Consider the following 18,056-nt stretch of genomic DNA (forward strand, 5'->3'; position numbering starts at 1 on the left):
TTCAGACCTGAGTCACTGCAGCTCCCTGCACTTTGGTACCTCTCAGTCTTCACGGTCTTGTCTGCAGGCTCAAACCTAAAACTACCTCCAAAAACCCAAACGCGTGTTCTAATGTCACTTCCTCCTCTCCAGCAGGTGGCGACACACACACGCCGTTTGTTTGTGCTCCTCGGTCAAAACTACAGAAGAGGAAAACAATAATGATGCGGACACAAAGAGATTTTTGCAGATTTTTGATGAGCTTGTAAAACGAGCGAGAGGCTGCAGCTTCAACCGGAGAAGCGACTCTTCTTCTCCGCCTTCTCCTTCTTCTTCTGTGAATTCACAGCAGCTGCAGCAGCTCATGGTGAGTCCGGGTTTGTTTGTCACGTTGTACTGATGGAGGAGAAGAGAGGAGCAGCTCCCCTTCTCTCCATCCTGCAGCCTAAACGCGGCTAAAATCTGCAGAAAAGTAAACGGAGTCTGGTCGGAGCGGAGCAGCAGAGGCGTCAGGAGAGCTCTGCTCCTGCAGGAGGTTAAAGCTGTTACTGGTGATCAGGGAGCACTGGAGATGCTGTCACGTGGTTCGTGCAGGCTGCATGTGGAGAAATCAGCTGTTAAATCACTGCACGGTGGCGGGTTCAGGTGTCACCAGGCGGGTTTTTTAAAGGACACTTTAGTGGTTTTAATGCAGACTCGTCTGTTTCACATGCTTCTGTTTTCCTTTACCTTGCAGTTGGTTCCCACAATCAATTCATGATGCAAATAAAGAGGTAAAAATGAGCAACACACCTTTGGTGGCTCGGACAGGGAAACATTAGTTATTAATGTTAAACAGACAGTGATGTCTTAATTGATGTGAATGAATTTGTGTGGACACTGTAGACCAATGTAATACAGGCTTAGTGCGATACTGCGCCTTGTTTTTGTGGATATTGTTGAGTTATAAACAGATCGAATGAGCCTCCGGGTCCTGGTTTTGTGTCTGGACTTTGGTCTCTGGGGTGTTTAGTTGATCCAGGTGTTAGAGTATAGATCAAGTGTATTAAATAAAACTGTTCTTAGACCTGAAGCTGGTCTGATGAGATCTCGATTTTTTATATTTTCCAAATAAAAGCCGCTCCACAGTCTCAGTAGTAATCTAGTCCAGGAGGTCTCAGAGGAGTATTGTTTAGGTCCTGAACCGGGTCTGGAGTTTCCTGTCACGTTTCTTCTGAATCCAGGTTCCTCGGGAGGAGTGGGTTTCTAGCTGCTCAGCAGTGCCGCTGTTCTGAGAAATCGTCCCACACGTATCATAATTTGACGGCGACTTTTGACTAATCCAAACCATAACCATAAGAAATATTCACAATGGGTTAAAAAATTATGTAAATTTGGGAGTTGTGTTACGCGAATGCGCAGAAACAACGGGTAGGATGATTTGTGAGGTAGTGAGGTAGGATAGATTCCCAGTCGCCCCCCCCCCCCCCACACACACACTCCTCGTGCCTATGGTACGACAACTTTTCTCTGTGCCCCTGGTACACTGCGCAGAAAATCCTTGCCCCCTCCCTCACACACACACATCTTCTTTGTTGTATTTCTGGTTTTCACGAGGCTGCCACAAACGATTATTTTTGCGATTAGTCGACTGATCAGATCATGCATCCATTGGACATAAAACTTACAGCTTCATGCACCAGCATGTCTGTGCTTATATAACTATCATTAGCTTACAGCTTGAAGTGTTTAAGGTATGTGCTGACTAAAAATAAAGACAAGATGATGGGTTGTTAAACTTTTAATGAAATTTGCAGATTGTCTCAATGAAGTTAAATAAACTCAGCCGTCTGCTTCTTGCTGTCTAAAATATAACAGGACACTGGAGTAAATTCGACCACCTCACACTTCTGTTTAATCAGTTTTCTGTGTGATGTTTATTCAGCTGTGTGAAAATTATAACTTTAATCTCAGCTAAACCGATTTACTCAGGAACTAATAAAAGACTGAAAAAAGCCAAACGATAAAATTTTTAATTTATCTAACTGACTTAAAGATCATGTTTAACCTGAGTAACGAAAGACTGGGGAGGGGGGGGGGGGGGGGTTGAAAAGATGTACTGGGAGTTCAATGTTCTCAGCCGCTCTAGTGAGCCTAGCCCCCGGCTAGCTATCGAGCTAGTGGGTAACAGACGTCTCCGAAAACGTCTGAGCGCTTTTACAAATATGTGGTGTCTTGATAAACCGAGCAGATATTTGAAGTTTACACAGCTACATTCTCACCTGAAAATATGTTAAAAGTTTATTTTGTGACCCAGACACAGCAATAAGAGTAATACTAAAACTAAGTAGCTGCCGCCATTGTTGGAAACTGGAATTGGCTGGGCCGCGCTATGAATTCTGGGATAGGTTGGGCCACGATGGATACACCCGACCCATCCTTCAAATCTGGGGAAATGAAGGACGCATTTTTCGGCCGCGTTTGGAGGAGTCTTCGAATTTGGACAGCCTTCGTCGCTGTGACATAATCGGTATACAAATGCGTCCTCAGCAGGATGCAGCCCATGAATTTGGACACAAGGATGGGGCCCCTGAATTTCTTCTTCTTCAGCGTTTGACGGCAGCTGGCATCCTTGTATATGCAGTGCTGCCATCTTCTGTTTCAGTCCGTTATTACACTCTTAAATCCTGCTGCTTATTCCTGCGTCTTTCAGGATCTTACAAAGCTTCAAACATCGCGTCGACCTATAAATTAGTCGTTGACAATTTTGATAGTCGACGTAATCGTGACTAGTCGACTAATCGTGGCAGCCCTACTTAGCATTATGTTAGTGAAATATCCAAGGCCTTCCCTGGATGGGAGCATTTGATGCTCTAAAACTTGTGTATACCTTTCTGCACTCGTGGTTACAGATGTGCAAGTGTTCAATTCCAGAGGCACTAATGGACTCCTGTACCCTCAGAGGCTTTTGAACTGAGTGCTGATAACAGGCTGGATGGTCCCGCTCCTCCTTAGTCCGAGGGACATGGCGTCCATATTTTCCAGAAATAATTTAAAATGTTGATACTGCTGACCTCAGATCAGTTTTTCCACTGTCTCAGTCCAGCTTTGGCTCAGAGGAGATTTGTGGGTCTGAACATCACAGGCCTCCAATTTTTGGCCTTGTCCATTGCACACAGAGATTTCTTCAGATTATCTGATGATATTATGAACCGCAGATGATGGAATATTTATGTTGAGCAGCATTATTCTGAAAGTGTAACTCTGAACAGTGAAACGCGGCCCCTCTGCGAGGCTCTTTTTATACCCAAACATGTCACTGACATGTTCCCAGTTAAATCTGACTGGTTGCAAAATGTTCAAAATATTAGATGAAATAGTAAAATGTCTCAGTCTAAACAGTTTATTCACTGTTGTGAATAAAATCTGGGTTTATTTGTAAGTCATTGCATTCTGTTTTTATTTACATTTCACTTCTTAGGGTTTGTAGTGCAGACTGAAAGCTGCTGCAGACAAACCAGTGGCATGAGTGTTACAGGAAAAGCACTGTACTGTAATTTAGTATTAAAAGGGCTAAAGGATGTGGGTGCTTCGGTCAGTAAGGCTGGAGAATATGTCTTATATTAATAAAGTTTAGCCTGTTTGAAGCCAGGAAGCCAAAAAAGATAATCTGCTCAGGTAAGCACAACACAGAGCAGTCTGCTGCTGCCACACGCAGCTCTGCAGGCTGCGATGCTCTGAGGGGGGCACCGTCAGAACAATGTGGACCGACCAGTAACGTGGGCTACTCCAGTTTGTGTTGGTGCTGCTGTTGCTGGTCTGTCGCGATGAACACACGAATCCTCTTTGTAGTAAAACGGAGTGAGATCTCTGATGTTGAACTCTTTTCTGGTTTGTGTGTTTCTTGTTTGTTTGTCAGTCTGAAGAGGCTGCAGGAGCAGAGCGAGCCCCGGATGAGGAGGAGGGGGAAGAAGGGGAGGAGGGGGGAGGAAGAGGAGGAAAAGTGGAGGGAGGTGAAGAAGGTGACGGAGGAGGAGGACGGGGCGGATTTCCCATGGACTCCATGAGCGCTCCGGTTTACTGTGTCTGCAGGAAACCAGATATCAACTGCTTCATGATGTAACACACTTTATTTATTTATCTGTGAACAATAAACAAACAAACACAGCTGTTAACCCTAACCTGTCTGTCTGTGTGTCCGTCAGAGGGTGCGACAGCTGCACGGAGTGGTTTCATGGAGACTGTATTGGAGTTTCGGAGAAGGCAGCCAAAGCCATCAGAGTGTGGTACTGCCCGCCCTGCAGAAGTCAGTGTCCCTCCTCTCTGAGCCGGAAGAGAACATGTGTATTAGTCCACTGATAAAAATAGACCTCTGAATATTTGCTTTAAGACTGAATTCATTTACAGAAATCCTCTTTAAACTAGCTTAAAGGGGATTTATTATAGTTTTTCTCATTTTGTGTCATATATACACTGCTCAGAGGTTTAGCATCAAACCTCTGGGATACTGATGTGGTCACTTAAGGAGCAGAGGAGGTCGTGAATCAGTTTCAGCTGCTCTGCTGTTAATCAGAATCTGAGAGACTTTATTTAAACCCAAGGGGCAACTAAGAAACGAATGAAACTAACAACAGGTGCACCAGAGGAGCTATCGTTTGTTTCGTGGTGTCCCAAAATAAACAGTTTATGGCAATATTTTTTAATCGTTTTGATGGTCACTGTAGAATTTCTTAAAGTTCTCTCTTTCTCTTATATTTTCATATAACCACACTCAGTGTTGGGAAGGTTACTTTTAAAATGTATTCCATTACAGAATACAGAATACATGCCCCAAAATGTATTCTGTGACGTATTCCGTTACGTTACTCAATGAGAGTAACGTATTCTGAATACTTTGGATTACTTAATATATTATCATGCTGTTTACAACTACATGAATGTACTATTGCTGTGATTTATTACTGTTATTGAAGGTCCGCGGCTCCGAACCGTAGTAAAGGGACCTCTGGCTAATACGGTGGGTTCTGTGTCGGCTCGTAGCTGAAAACTAGCTTTACTTTGTTGTCTGGGTCACTTTGCTAGCGAGAGACAGAGAGAGGCGTTGAAAGGCTGCTCCAACGGAACTTATTGTTTTTGGAGGAAAACACGAACACGGTGTACAGTCGAGTCTTAATAGCTTACTTACAGCTGGGCTCGTCAGGCTCTCTTCTTGGCTGCAGTGGTTATTATTATATTTACATGCTTCCAGCTCCCATTTCTGCTCGATGACAGCTCGTACTTTTCCTTTTTCTCCCTCCTCGCGCTCACAGACACATAACGTGTATGGCAGTCCATTCTCCCTGCAGCACGGACTACACTGCCCATGATGCTACATTCTTTAGAGCTATACCTGTAGCATTCTGCCTATTAGCTTAGCACAACAACAAAAAGGCCTCTCTCACTCAGGAAACACGCAGAGAGAGAGCGTCACCCTGTAACCATGGGAACCGCAACGCTGCCGCCTGGAACAACAGAACGTAGCTGTCAAACAAAACCCAAACAGTCCTGACTCGCCACAATATGAAACAGGGAAGTACCGCCGTGTAATCCATTTATTTCAACAAAGTAACTGTATTCTAAATACCACCTTTTTAAACGGTAACTGTAACGGAATACAGTTACTCATATTTTGTATTTTAAATACGTAACGGCGGTACATGTATTCCGTTACTCCCCAACACTGACCACACTACAGACGGACAAGCGACTGTTATTATCCGTTGTCGTTACCAACTACGATGGCTCTGCCGTCCGCTTGTTTATTTTCCACATAGACCTTTCACAATAAAGCTGAAGATCCTGTTGAGATTTTTCAAAATAAACTGAATCATGTGAAATAGTAAGCAGAGTGTTTACAGATGAGACGCTTAAAAAAATAAACCTTGGAACAGGCTTTTCCCTGCAGCACGAGTAATAAATACTCGACTCCAGCTACACGACGCCCAGCTGAAAACTCTTCACGCAAGTCGAGTTCTCAGTTCACAGAATTTACAATTTACAATTTTTGTGATAAATCTCGTTGTCGGGACAATAAATGTCTTATATTGGGATATGAGATTTTGGTCATATCGCACAGCCCTAATCTGGACCCTACAGAAGTTGCACATTTAATACGTGCCATTGCCAGAAGGTTTGCTGTGACTCCCAGCACAGTCTCAGGAGCATGGAGGAGATTCCAGGAGACTTACAGCGACTCTCGGAGAGCTGGATAGGGACTAGAAACCAGCAGCAGCACCGGTATCTGCTCCTTTGTGCACGGAGGAACAGGATGGGCACTGTCAGAGCTACAAAATGACCTCCTATAGAGCACTGGTGTCTGAGGCTCCTGCACTCACTGCTTATCAGTGATGGTCTGTGGAGTCTTATCCATGGAAGGATGCACAGACCTCTACAGGCCATTAAATCCTTGGACCCACTGTCAGACCCTACAGTGGTGCAGGGGATCCTGGGTTCCTCTTACTGCACGACAATGCCCAACCTCATGTGGTGAGAGCATGCAGGCAGCTCCAGGAGGATGAATGAATTGATACCACTGACTGTCCCCATATTTGACTGACATAAATCCATTAGGTCTCCTCTGGGACATCATGCTTCTGCCCATCTGCCAGGTTGCACTTCAGACTGTCCAGGAGATCAGTGATGTCCGGGTCCAGATCTGAGAGGACCCCCCTTCCCCCAAATCCTTTTATTCCTTACACATTACCCAGTTTTATCAGATATCCAGCACCATCATTTTTCTCCCATTGACATCTGTTGTGTCTCCTATGACTTTTTTGTGCAGTGTATTTGAGATGGCCAATGTTCCACAGATGAGAAAAACTGGTTTGTACAGGACAAACTGATCAAAAGAGCCAGTTTAACATGAAGGAGGTTTTTAAACTCTAAATCCATTAATGTTTCTCTAGTCTCTGAATAAAAACCTCGAGCTGTTGAAGAGCACAGTTGGTCCTCTTCAGGTGTTAAAGCTGTGATCTGTGCGTTGTGTCGTCTGCAGACAAAGACTCATCGCTGGAGATTAAATACCGTCAGAAGAAGATGAAGGAGGAGAGAGAGTCGGAGCCGGAGAGAGATGATAAAACTGATGGAGATGGAAGCTCCACCCCCCAACAGAAGACTGACAAGAGGCGGGGCTCACAGGTACCCAAGAGATCACATGACACAGTTCAGCCAGCACTTTAACTTCTCAGGCTGGGGTTAGGCTTACTTACACACTTTTACCTGCTACTAGTTAAAGTATCTTAACCTTCAACTTCTTTCTTTTCGTATCCATCAGCTGACAATTTTAGCTGCTCTTACATATGAATTTTCAAACTTTTAAGTCCTTTAAGTGCTTAGGATGAAGCTCCAGCCACAATCCCGGTTTTCGCGGGAGACTTGGAGTGTTGATGCCGTTCATACCGCTTCGGTTTCCTCGTTCGTTTTCCCAGATCAAGCGTTCGGCGAGGATGTGTGGGGAGTGTGATGCCTGCCTGAGGACGGAGGACTGCGCTCAGTGCGACTTCTGTAAAGACATGAAGAAGTTTGGAGGCCCGAACAAAATCAGACAGAAGTGCCGCCTCCGGCAGTGTGAGGTCCGAGCCCGGGTACGTGAATAAACCTCATTGTCATAATAATGAATGCTGTTAAAATGTGCGAGTGGAGGGAAATAAAAATCCCTGAAACTGAGGCAGACAGTGTGATCATCTGCTCCTGTCGTATCCCGGTTCCATCTTCTTGGACTGTGATATATCTGGAACTGTTTAAATGTGCTATTCAGGGGGAAGACGTCATGTTTTAAAGCTCATTCAGGTAACAATAGATACATCAGGATTAAACTGCTCCATATTTGTGTACGTGTGTGTGTGTGTGTGTGTGTGCGCTTTGTTTTACACTTACACATGTCATGTCTTCACAGCGCTACAGCCGGTGCTCATACATGAGAAAGTTTAACAGTCAAAACCACAGCAGGTCACCAGTCGACAGTTTGATTACATTTATTTGTCTAATTGCAGAATATTAATAACATAGCTGGTTACTTTCTTATGAAGGGCCACAAGTGCCAAAAAGACTTAAAGAACTACATCATTAACTAACTTATTAAATGTGTCATATATTTAGTAAATATATACATAATTCATTCAATTTTAATTTGTTACTTTTAAATATTCTATTTATGAACCGTCTTTATCATAATTAATAGCAGGTCTAATTAATATAATTTATTATAATAATGCAACCAACCTCTTACTCAATGTGCTCTACCAAAGGTTACATTGTACCTTATATTGCACCTGCTCCTTTGTAATGCATCTTACAGCATATACAGGTATACAGGTGTATATATCTCTGTATCTTTTTATCTTTTATTCTAAAGCAATTTTAACGTAAAATATCTACATGCTGCTAATGGAGAGATGCCGAACTGCCTTTCATTGTTCTTGTAACAGTGACAATAAAGATCTATCTTATCATTTAATAAATTTTTAGATTTTTATTTCCAATTAAAATTAATTAAATACTTAATTAATTATTAAGTATTTAATAATTAATTTAAATACTTAAATTAAATAATTAATTAATTAATTAATTATTTATCTAATTAATTGCTGTCACAATTAATCAGTTAATTAATATTTTTAATTGTCATTCATTATTGGCATATTTAATTAATTATTTAATGATGTATTTGATTAATTCATTTTGGCACTCTTGGCCCACCATAGTAAATACATTACTGCAGCCTGACTGGGACTGATGAATCGTCATGTTGCTGAGCTTTGGCTGCACGCAGTCTTGGCAGCAGCGATCCTTCATATTTGCTTTTGTAAATGAGTGAGTCAGGCCGTAAACTCTGACCAGCACAGGGTAGCAGAGGAATGACACATTTAAAAGAGGTTCAAGAGTTCAAGGTACGCTGTATAACTGAAACTGTAAAGTCAGGGCAAATTTATTAAAGCTTTAGCCTTGCAAAACTTTGTAAATGATTTCATGGTTTCAAGAACCTTTTAAAGCGTCTTTTTTCAGGTTTAAGTTGTGGTAGGAAATTGATCCAGTTCTTTTTTTTAAGACTTGAGGGAGAAAAAGACAAAAAATGTTGGAGACCTTCAGTCCAACTACAGACACGGGTAGTTCAACTGCAAGCTGGGTGTTTATTTAACCCAGGCGATCACAAAGTCACATTAAAACAACAAAGGAAGGAAAAAGTCGAGGTTAGCAAATAGCTGTGTCCATAAAGAAGGTCAGCTGAACAGAGCACTGCTCAGAAAAAGATAACAAAAGAAGAACTGGTCTAACCAGAAGAGCGAGGACTGAACGCAGCAAAGTAACGCCTGTTAAACACAAAGGGGAAAAAACCACAGAGACAATAACTAAACTCGGTACACAGATTCCCCGCCCCCCGTGCTGTCACAGCGAGTGGTTTGGTCCATTTGCTAGCCCTCTGCATTATAACCAGCTCCACCCTCTATTTCCTGTTTTGTTCAACCAGGAAGGACTGGAGCAGCACACAGGTAACTCTGACAAAAGGTAGTTAATGCTGGTTATTTAAATCACTGACAGAACAAATCAAATATGCACAACAGAGTTTTGTAGTTTCCTAAAATGTTAAGCAAACAGGTGAAATGTATACTGCAGTACTTTGGTAACTGCTAGAAAAGTTCACTTTAAATGTGGAAATGATGCAGCAGAATTCATCTTTGATTTCCATGTTGCATCCAGTTAGAGGATGAATATTACAGAATTTTTATTTCACATAAATGGCTCGTATTTCCTGTTTTTTCTGTTGTTGGGCTTCTTTGCTTTAGGGGTGATACATCTGCAGTCTTATAGTCACTGTAGATCTGAGGATTCAGTGACTGTCAGAGTCGTTCTGGAGCAGGTGGGCAAATCATTTTCCCAAGTGGCCACATGAGAAACCAGAGAATTTCAAAGATATGCAAAGTTGTTGCTGTTTTTCTTGTAGTTTAATTATTTCATCGGCAGATTTTCAGGTTTTTTCTGGTCTTCGGGGAGAGAACTGTAGCCTTTTTAAGCTTGACCAGTTGATTTCAAAGTTTGGTTCAATGTCTGAGCTGGGAATGCAAAGCACGGCAGACAGGTGACTGTTGCTGAGAGAGCGTCTGCATCAGGATTTGTTAAGCTTCCTCAGTGAAAATGTTTGTTTACATTTAAAGGTGGATCTTAGCTTTAAAGAGAGCTAACGTCTTCTGAGTATGTGTGCGAAGTTCTCCTCTTTGAGAGAAGAATAAAAATCCAGCAGTGACACTGACTTGAAGTACTCTGCTAGCAGCGAATCAGACTGCAGGTCACTGAGTTCACTGGATGCATGATCAACACGGCAGCTGAGGACAGTTCACTCTTAACTGTTTTGAAGTCTTCAGATTGCCTTGAAAACTCATCATGCAGGACTCCTAACATACATGAGCACCATCTGAATCGATAAGCTGATGTTATGGCTTCTTTCACTGTTGGGATGTCAGTAAGAATGTTGCTCTCTGATTAGAAACTTGTAGATTTTACGTGTAAACAGGCCCCTGCCTTACAGTGCTGTATTTCGTCCATTCATTAGTGCAAACATGTCAACAGCAAAATCAAGATCTGCCTTATGTTCTGTGTCTGAGAGCTCTGGAGTGTCCTTTCTTTTCACAAAACCCTCTTTTTTGCCCTTTGCCCAGGCTGAGCCACCTGATAGCGATGCGGTAGCTCATATCGCTATGTTTAGCCTTATGCTGCTCTAAAAGTGCAACTGCCTGTCTGTGGTTCAGTGTTCCTGCTCTGATGTAGTTAACTATTCTGGTTAACACATCAGCAGCATGGTTAATTTTTAGTGCTGGTTACTCAACACCTGGTGGTGTGTACTGCACTGCAGAAATGCCCATTTCAGTCACTCTGTCTCGCATCCACACCTTCCAGCTTGTTCCATTTCAGCCTATCCAAGCATGTAGTTACCTGTGTGGGGAAAAACACTCCCTGTCAGAGTGCCGGTCGAGTGCATTGCTTCCAGCTCGTCTGTAATCTCAAACTCTGTCCTTATCCCATGGACAAAGATGAGTGACTGGGCTGTGTCACAGTCATCACAGCTCTCGCTCAGAGCCAAGGAGGAAAAAACTCTAAATAGTCCGCTTTGTTTTTCAGATAAAGCTCCAGATGTCCTTGATCTGTGTTGTTATCTGGAGAGGAGCACATTTTCAAATGCTTTGAATGCTTTTTCCTCTCATTCTATTACTGTTGCTTGTTCAGTCCAGCAATCACTCTTTGATAAAGTCCCCATCAGAGTGTGGCCTTTTTGTGATTCTGCAGGAAATCACAAAGCTTGTGTTGACTTCTCCGTCCCTGGATGTGTAAAGCTCGGTTAAAAAGACCTTGTTGCTTTTGAAGGTTTACTAGAAAAGATTTAGATGTCTATTCCCGGTCTGCATCAGTCATATTCTCGTATTTCTCTGCATGTTTAATCTTCTAATGATGAATCAAACTGTAATCTTTTAACTCATCAATCTGCTCTCAACAAAATAAGAACCTTCGACTTTATTAAATCGATACTTGGACGTCCATGTCTCGTTAAAAACTCGACATTCTGTATGAGCCTTTATTTTTTTTTTTTATGTGAGTTGAACTCTTTCAGGGAGAGTAAACTCGCGTATCTCATAAACATCCAGTGCATTTACAGCAAAGCTGCATGTGCTTGCATACACAAACATATGTAAATTCTTTTTTTTTTTTTTTGCCTTCAAAATAAAAGCACCAAAGTTGTGTTATAGTTTCCCACAAAACTGTAAAAAAACAAAAAAAATCAGTAAGGCATTATCTAATGGAGAGTTGATCAAAGACTGTTTGGTGGTTTAAATGGCACAAACTACATGATTATTTAATTATTTAAAATTTGAATCCCAATTTCCCTTTGATGGCACACGTGGCTGCTGGTCCATACGATGCCCGGGTCTGATCTAGGAGCAGATCTCTCCACTTGGCAGTCATCTCAAAATCCCTCTGGGCATTTATTTGAACAGTTCTCTTGATGAATTATATAAATTAACTTTAATTTCACAAGTAAGCTGGATTAAAAAAAAAAAAAGCTTCTATAAAATCATTATTCAAACCTGATTTTAAAGAAGCTGCTAAACGTTTTCGGACTTTGACCCTGAAATGCATTCTTCTCCCACCATCTTTGCTGTTGCACAGTTCTCCTATAGTTTTCAGATTCTTTGAGTAGAACATTAAAGCTCTTTGATTCATCAATAAGATGAAAAGAGTTACATATTGACATCAGTCAGTGTATCGATTACAACTGCGAGGTTAAAGTTCTGGATCTTTGTCTCTGGTTACCGTAGCGATGGGGCTTTTTAGAGTGGGGGATGGTTGTTTCCCGCTCCATACTTTTGTTCTAGCTTTAGACGTTTCTCACATGACATCATGCATGTAATGCTTGTGAGTGGCCCAACATGTTGGACTTGATACAAGGGAAAAATGTGTATTCTTAGACTGGTTGGCAAGTGATTCCTGGGCTTTGAGTAGTCAGTAAAATACTTTATAAATACAGGTATATATGACAAGAAAGGCATAATGTGTCACCTTTAACAAGGGATTCAAATTGATGGTGAACTGCTAACTCGCCCTGATTGTTAAAGATCGGCGAGAGATGTTGTTATTGCTGTACTAATGATGCTGTTTACTCTGCATATGTTCTCTGAGCAGAAGATGCTTCGGGTCAAGGATGAGGAGATGAGTCGCAGTGGTGCCAGGGGGCGGAGCCTGTCGAGAAAAGGGCCGGGGCATCACACTGAAGAGGAGGAAGATGACGAGGAGGAGGGTTTCAGTGAGAGTGAGCTGGAGCTGTACGAGCAATACAAAGCTGCCGGATACAGAGACCTGGTCAGTGTGTGCAGGTGTTTCCAACCAATCAGCTGCCAGGCAGGCACTTGTGTGCGTGACACGTCTTCTTGTTGCAGGTGTGGCACAGTGAAGAGGATGATGCTCAGTCCGACTCTCTGAGGAAGAAGGCGGTGAAGGTGAAACACGTGAAGAGACACGAGAAGAAGCCGGAGAAGAAGGTGAGAGCGGTTAGGTCACCTGACCACAGATGTCACCGATGATGTCACTAACACACCCGTCCTCGTGCAGAAGTCCGTGTCTGTTCCTAAAGAGGAGGCGAAGCCTCGGCGCCACAAAGTGAAGCAGCGTCACAGAGAGCGTGTGCGGCACAGTGAGCGAGCAGGAGAGGGTGGAGTCAAAGAAGTAGGCGGAGCTTTGAGGCAGTGTCTGGGTCCAGGATGCATCGAGCCGGCGAGGGCAAACTCCAAATACTGCTCCGAGGAGTGCGGCATGAAGCTCGCCGCCAAGTGAGTCTGAGATCATCTAAATGTTCATGTGAACACGACACAGCTGACACGGCAAGCCCGCCAGAGAATTCAGCAGTTTCTAAATTCAGCAGTTCTATGCTGAATTTAGAAAGTTTGTATCAAGTCAGCTACCATATCTAATTGGACCGTTGAGTCCATTAACCCTTAAGTGCATACTATTTGTTCCAAACACAAACTGACAGGTTGTTTCTGAAATACAAAACTCCTTTGGTCATCTTTCTAGAGGTGAAACACGTTCATTGCTGCCATTATGCTCACCGCTTTGGTTTTGGTGGTGATATCATCACAGATACCGCTGTAGTAAATGATAGGTGTTGCCATTCAGAGAAAACCTCTGCATCATCCCTGATTGAAGAGGAGAAGTTAAACCAAAAGGGAAGAAACTCCAAGGTTTTCTCCAGAGTCTCATGAAGCTGTTGCAGCATCTCGTTGCTGTATAATCCGATACTCTGTGCTTCTGCAGGTAAAAAAGATTGGTGGTAAAAACCGCCAAAATTGTGCACGACCACCCGAGATGGCACCAAAATGTGATCTGTGCCAGCACTTCTAGTACACCTTATTACTGTGTACTCTGGGGTTTCACCCAGGACCTCAAACCTATGCAGAAAGCAAACATCACATTGTCTGTTAACTTGGTGTAATTTGGTTTCTCAGAACCAGCACATGTTTCTGAAATCTGTTGGTTCTTTGACGCCTCGTCTCTGTCTCTCAGTCGCATCTATGAGATCCTGCCTCAGAGGATCCAGCAGTGGCAGCAGAGTCCCTGCATTGCCGAGGAGATTGGACGCAGACAGCTGGAGCGGATCAGGAAAGAGCAGCAGGCGGCGAGGATGCGTCTCACGCTGATGGAGAAACGCTTCCATGAGCTAGAAGGCATCATCGCCAACGCCAAACTTCAGCAAGTCCAACAGCACGAGGAGGTCTGTGGCAACTGCAGCCACCCAGTGCACTCCGCTGTTAGTGTGATCAGCTGTTAGTTAGTCTCCTCTCTCTGTTTGTCTCTGCAGGTGACTGAGGGTGACGGTGACGACACAGACTTTCAGATCTTCTGTGTTTCCTGCAGTCACCCCGTCAATCCGAAGGTGGCTCTGCGTCATATGGAGCGATGCTACGCTAAGGTTAGCTTAAAGAAACAGGAAGTGTGTCCACCTGGGGTCTGTACTGGATATGAATTACAGCTGCCTTAATGAGGTGATCAAACAGGAAATTGATAACAGCAATGTGGGAACAAAGGCCACAATAAGCCAGTGAAATTCAGTGACAGCTGGAAAAATGACCTTTAGCAAATTCACCCAATGCTGCTGTTCAAATCTTCTGTTTAAAAAAGCTTCTCTTCTGGAGTTTAATAATAAATGAGGATAATAAGTTCTCCCTAAAAGATTATTGATGTAACCTAGCACCCCTGAGGTCCTCCAGTTCTGCACATGAAGTCAGAATATTAGCAGGCATATGGTGGTTATGGCACAACAGCGTGTTTTACATCCCCTGGCATGACAGTCAGCTGTTCTGAGGTAAATTGTGGGTAATGTAGGCACCAAGGAAAACTGTTTAATCTGATCTTTCTGTTTCTTTTTCCGACAGTATGAGAGTCAAACATCGTTTGGTTCCATGTATCCAACACGCATAGAGGGGTAAGACCGTGCACCTGTCCGTCCCTCGTGTCTTCACCCGTTCCTCTGTTTGTGTCTCATCTCTCTCTCTGTCTCTCTCAGAGCCACCAGGTTATTCTGCGATGTCTACAACCCTCAAAGTAAGACGTACTGTAAGCGGCTGCAGGTTTTATGTCCCGAACACTCCAGAGATCCAAAGGTTTGTTTAAGTCTACAGAAAACAACTTATGACTCGATCAAGGCTTTAATCCGCTGCTCTTTTCCTCCCTTCTTAAACTCAATGGAGACCTTTTTTTTTTTTATTTTAGCAAATGTCTGTGGGGCTCTAAAAAAAATATGTTGGTGTGCTCTTACAAAACTTGTCAGCTGTGGATATTTAAAACATGTCTCTGTTCAGGTTAACTTACTGTCTGAAGTCTTTAAAGGACATAACATCAGAAATTGGATGCTGCATAAGTTTTAATGTGGTATGTGGTCCTGAGTCTGGACTCAGAGTCTGGAGAAGAGTACAAAGTCAGGACTAGCTGGTCCTGACTTTGGGCTCAGAGACTCAGAGTCAGGCACACATGTCCCTGACTCTTTATTAACTCTGGAGTCTTTGGTCCTGACTCTGGAGACAGTCAGGCTGAGTCTGGTCCTGACTCTGAGCTAGCTGATCCTGACTCTGGTCCTGACTCTGGACTAGCTGATCCTGACTCTGGACTAGCTGATCCCGACTCTGGACTCGTTGGTCCTGAATACGCTAGCTGATCCTGACTCTGGACTAGCTGATCCTGCACTCTGGTCCTGACTCTGGACTCGTTGGTCCTGACTACGCTAGCTGATCCTGACTCTGGACTAGCTGATCCCGACTCTGGTCCTGACTCTGGACTAGCTGATCCCGACTCTGGACTCGTTGGTCCTGAATACGCTAGCTGATCCTGACTCTGGACTAGCTGGTGCTGACTCTGGACTAGCTGGTGCCGACTCTGGTCCTGACTCTGGACTAGCTGGTGCTGACTCTGGTCCTGGCTCTGGACTAGCTGGTGCCGACTCTGGACTAGCTGGTGCTGACTCTGGTCCCGACTCTGGACTAGCTGGTCCCGACTCTGGACTAGCTGGTGCCGACTCTGGACTAGCTGGTGCCGACTCTGGTCCTGACTCTGGACTAGCTGGTCCCGACTCTGGTCCTGGCTCTGGACTAGCTGGTGCCGACTCTGGACTAGCTGGTGCCGACTCTGGACTAGCTGGTGCCGACTCTGATCCTGACTCTGGACTAGCTGGTCCCGACTCTGGACTAGCTGGTGCCGACTCTGGTCCTGGCTCTGGACTAGCTGGTGTCGACTCTGGACTAGCTGGTGCCGACTCTGATCCTGACTCTGGACTAGCTGGTCCCGACTCTGGACTAGCTGGTGCCGACTCTGGTCCTGGCTCGGGACTAGCTGGTGCTGACTCTGGTCCTGACTCTGGACTAGCTGATCCCGACTCTGGTCCTGACTCTGGACTAGCTGGTGCTGACTCTGGTCCTGACTCTGGACTCAAAGTCAGGCAGACATTTCCCTGATTCTTTGTTATTGACTTCCTGTTGCAGGTCCCAGCAGACGAGGTGTGCGGATGTCCTCTGGTCAAAGATGTGTTTGAGCCAACCGGCGAGTTCTGTCGGGTGTCTAAGAGGAAGTGCAACAAGCATTACTGCTGGGAGAAACTTCGCCGCGCCGAAGTCGACCTGGAGAGAGTCCGAGTGGTATCTCTATTCATACAAACTTTATTTAGTGCCTCGTCATTAACATTAAGACACACCTGGGCTTTTCTAACTCTCTCTTTGTCTCTGTCAGTGGTATAAACTGGACGAGCTATTCGAGCAGGAGAGGAATCTGAGGACCGCCATGACCAACCGAGCCGGTTTATTGGCTCTGATGTTGCACCAGACCATCCAGCACGACCCAATCACCACCGACCTGCGCTCTGCCAAGGACAGGTAGACAGGTGACGTCAGGCAGACGTTTTCCTGGATGAGTTTAACGCTCGTTTGCAGTTTTATTGTGGAAAATTGTGGGAAGGTGAGTCAGAGCAATGTTTCATTCACAAGTGAACAAAAAACAAGAGATTTGATTCTGACTCCAGCCTCATTCAAACTCAGACCTCATCTGATTTTAGGAAGTCAAACCGTTTTTATATTTCATATTCACACTACAAATGTAGGAAACCTGAGCTCTTACAATCCGTGGATGGACACTCAACTAAACCTTCTGCTTAGGTAACGCTGCCATGAAAGCTGGATCTCAGCTTAGCTTTGTGGGCAGTTGTATCCTCACTGTTAGTTTTAATAAGTTGGGGATGACTGGACACACAAATATGATCACATTTGATCCTGAATGAGCCATGATGTCTACACGAGGTGCTTATGTGTCCTCCTCGTCCTGGATAGCTGCTCTCATTCAGTTTAACCTACAAGTATTATACTACCCACATCCGACCAATCTGAAATGTGGCTGTGCTTTGGAAATGTGTCTTAAGGTTGATGATGAAACACTACATGTTCACTAAAGATGCACACATTTTATAAATCTTTAAGTCATCTTGTTACAACTCATTCCTCCTGGTTTCTTTTTACAATGTGAGCCTGTTGCAGTTCAAATAAAAATTGTGTAAATATCAGTTTAAACTTTCCCCCATAGGATCATCAAAAAAAGTAAGCATAGAAGAAAAAAAATCCAATGCTATCCAAAAAAAGATAGGCTCTTGTTTCAGTCTAAGTGAATAAACAGCCAATCGGGTAAGCATAGGAAAATTAATTTTAAGCACAAAGAGCTGAAGTCAAGTGAAATTAATTAATTAAATAAATAAAATGAAATGTCCTGATAAAGAACTCGGTTGGTTGGAACTTGGTTGTATATTGATAAAAGTCAAACTTTTCTGTGTGACTTTAATTTCCCTCTGAGAGGAAACCCTTCATCTCGATGTCTCGTTATTTTTTTTATATCTGTTTTTATCCAAAGTGTTATCATTATGTTGTTGTTTGTTCAAAATGTTTCAATAAAGTTTGATATTTCATTATTTGTGCTGATTTTGAGCTTTTCTGTTCTCAGAGTGAATGCCGGTGCTGCACTAATTTACTTTAAACTGCAACACAACA

At 43.6% G+C, this 18,056-nt stretch overlaps 1 protein-coding gene across 1 annotated transcript; it reads left to right on the forward strand.

Annotated features, from left to right (window-relative positions):
• The first annotated feature begins 182 nt into the window (after positions 1–182).
• On the forward strand, positions 183–17,913 carry cxxc1a (CXXC finger protein 1a). Its single transcript, XM_087834098.1, has 14 exons — positions 183–346; positions 3,878–4,077; positions 4,164–4,264; positions 6,992–7,134; positions 7,425–7,580; positions 12,667–12,843; positions 12,921–13,022; positions 13,093–13,310; positions 14,044–14,251; positions 14,339–14,449; positions 14,913–14,962; positions 15,044–15,140; positions 16,512–16,664; positions 16,756–17,913. The coding sequence occupies exons 1-14, from the start codon at positions 344–346 to the stop codon at positions 16,900–16,902; spliced, it is 1,866 nt and encodes a 621-aa protein (XP_087690224.1). The 5' UTR covers positions 183–343; the 3' UTR covers positions 16,903–17,913.
• The last annotated feature ends 143 nt before the right edge of the window (positions 17,914–18,056 follow it).

Source organism: Neolamprologus brichardi, chromosome 20 (assembly GCF_056152115.1).
Source record: "Neolamprologus brichardi isolate AB-2024 chromosome 20, ASM5615211v1, whole genome shotgun sequence".
Taxonomy (NCBI): domain Eukaryota; kingdom Metazoa; phylum Chordata; class Actinopteri; order Cichliformes; family Cichlidae; genus Neolamprologus; species Neolamprologus brichardi.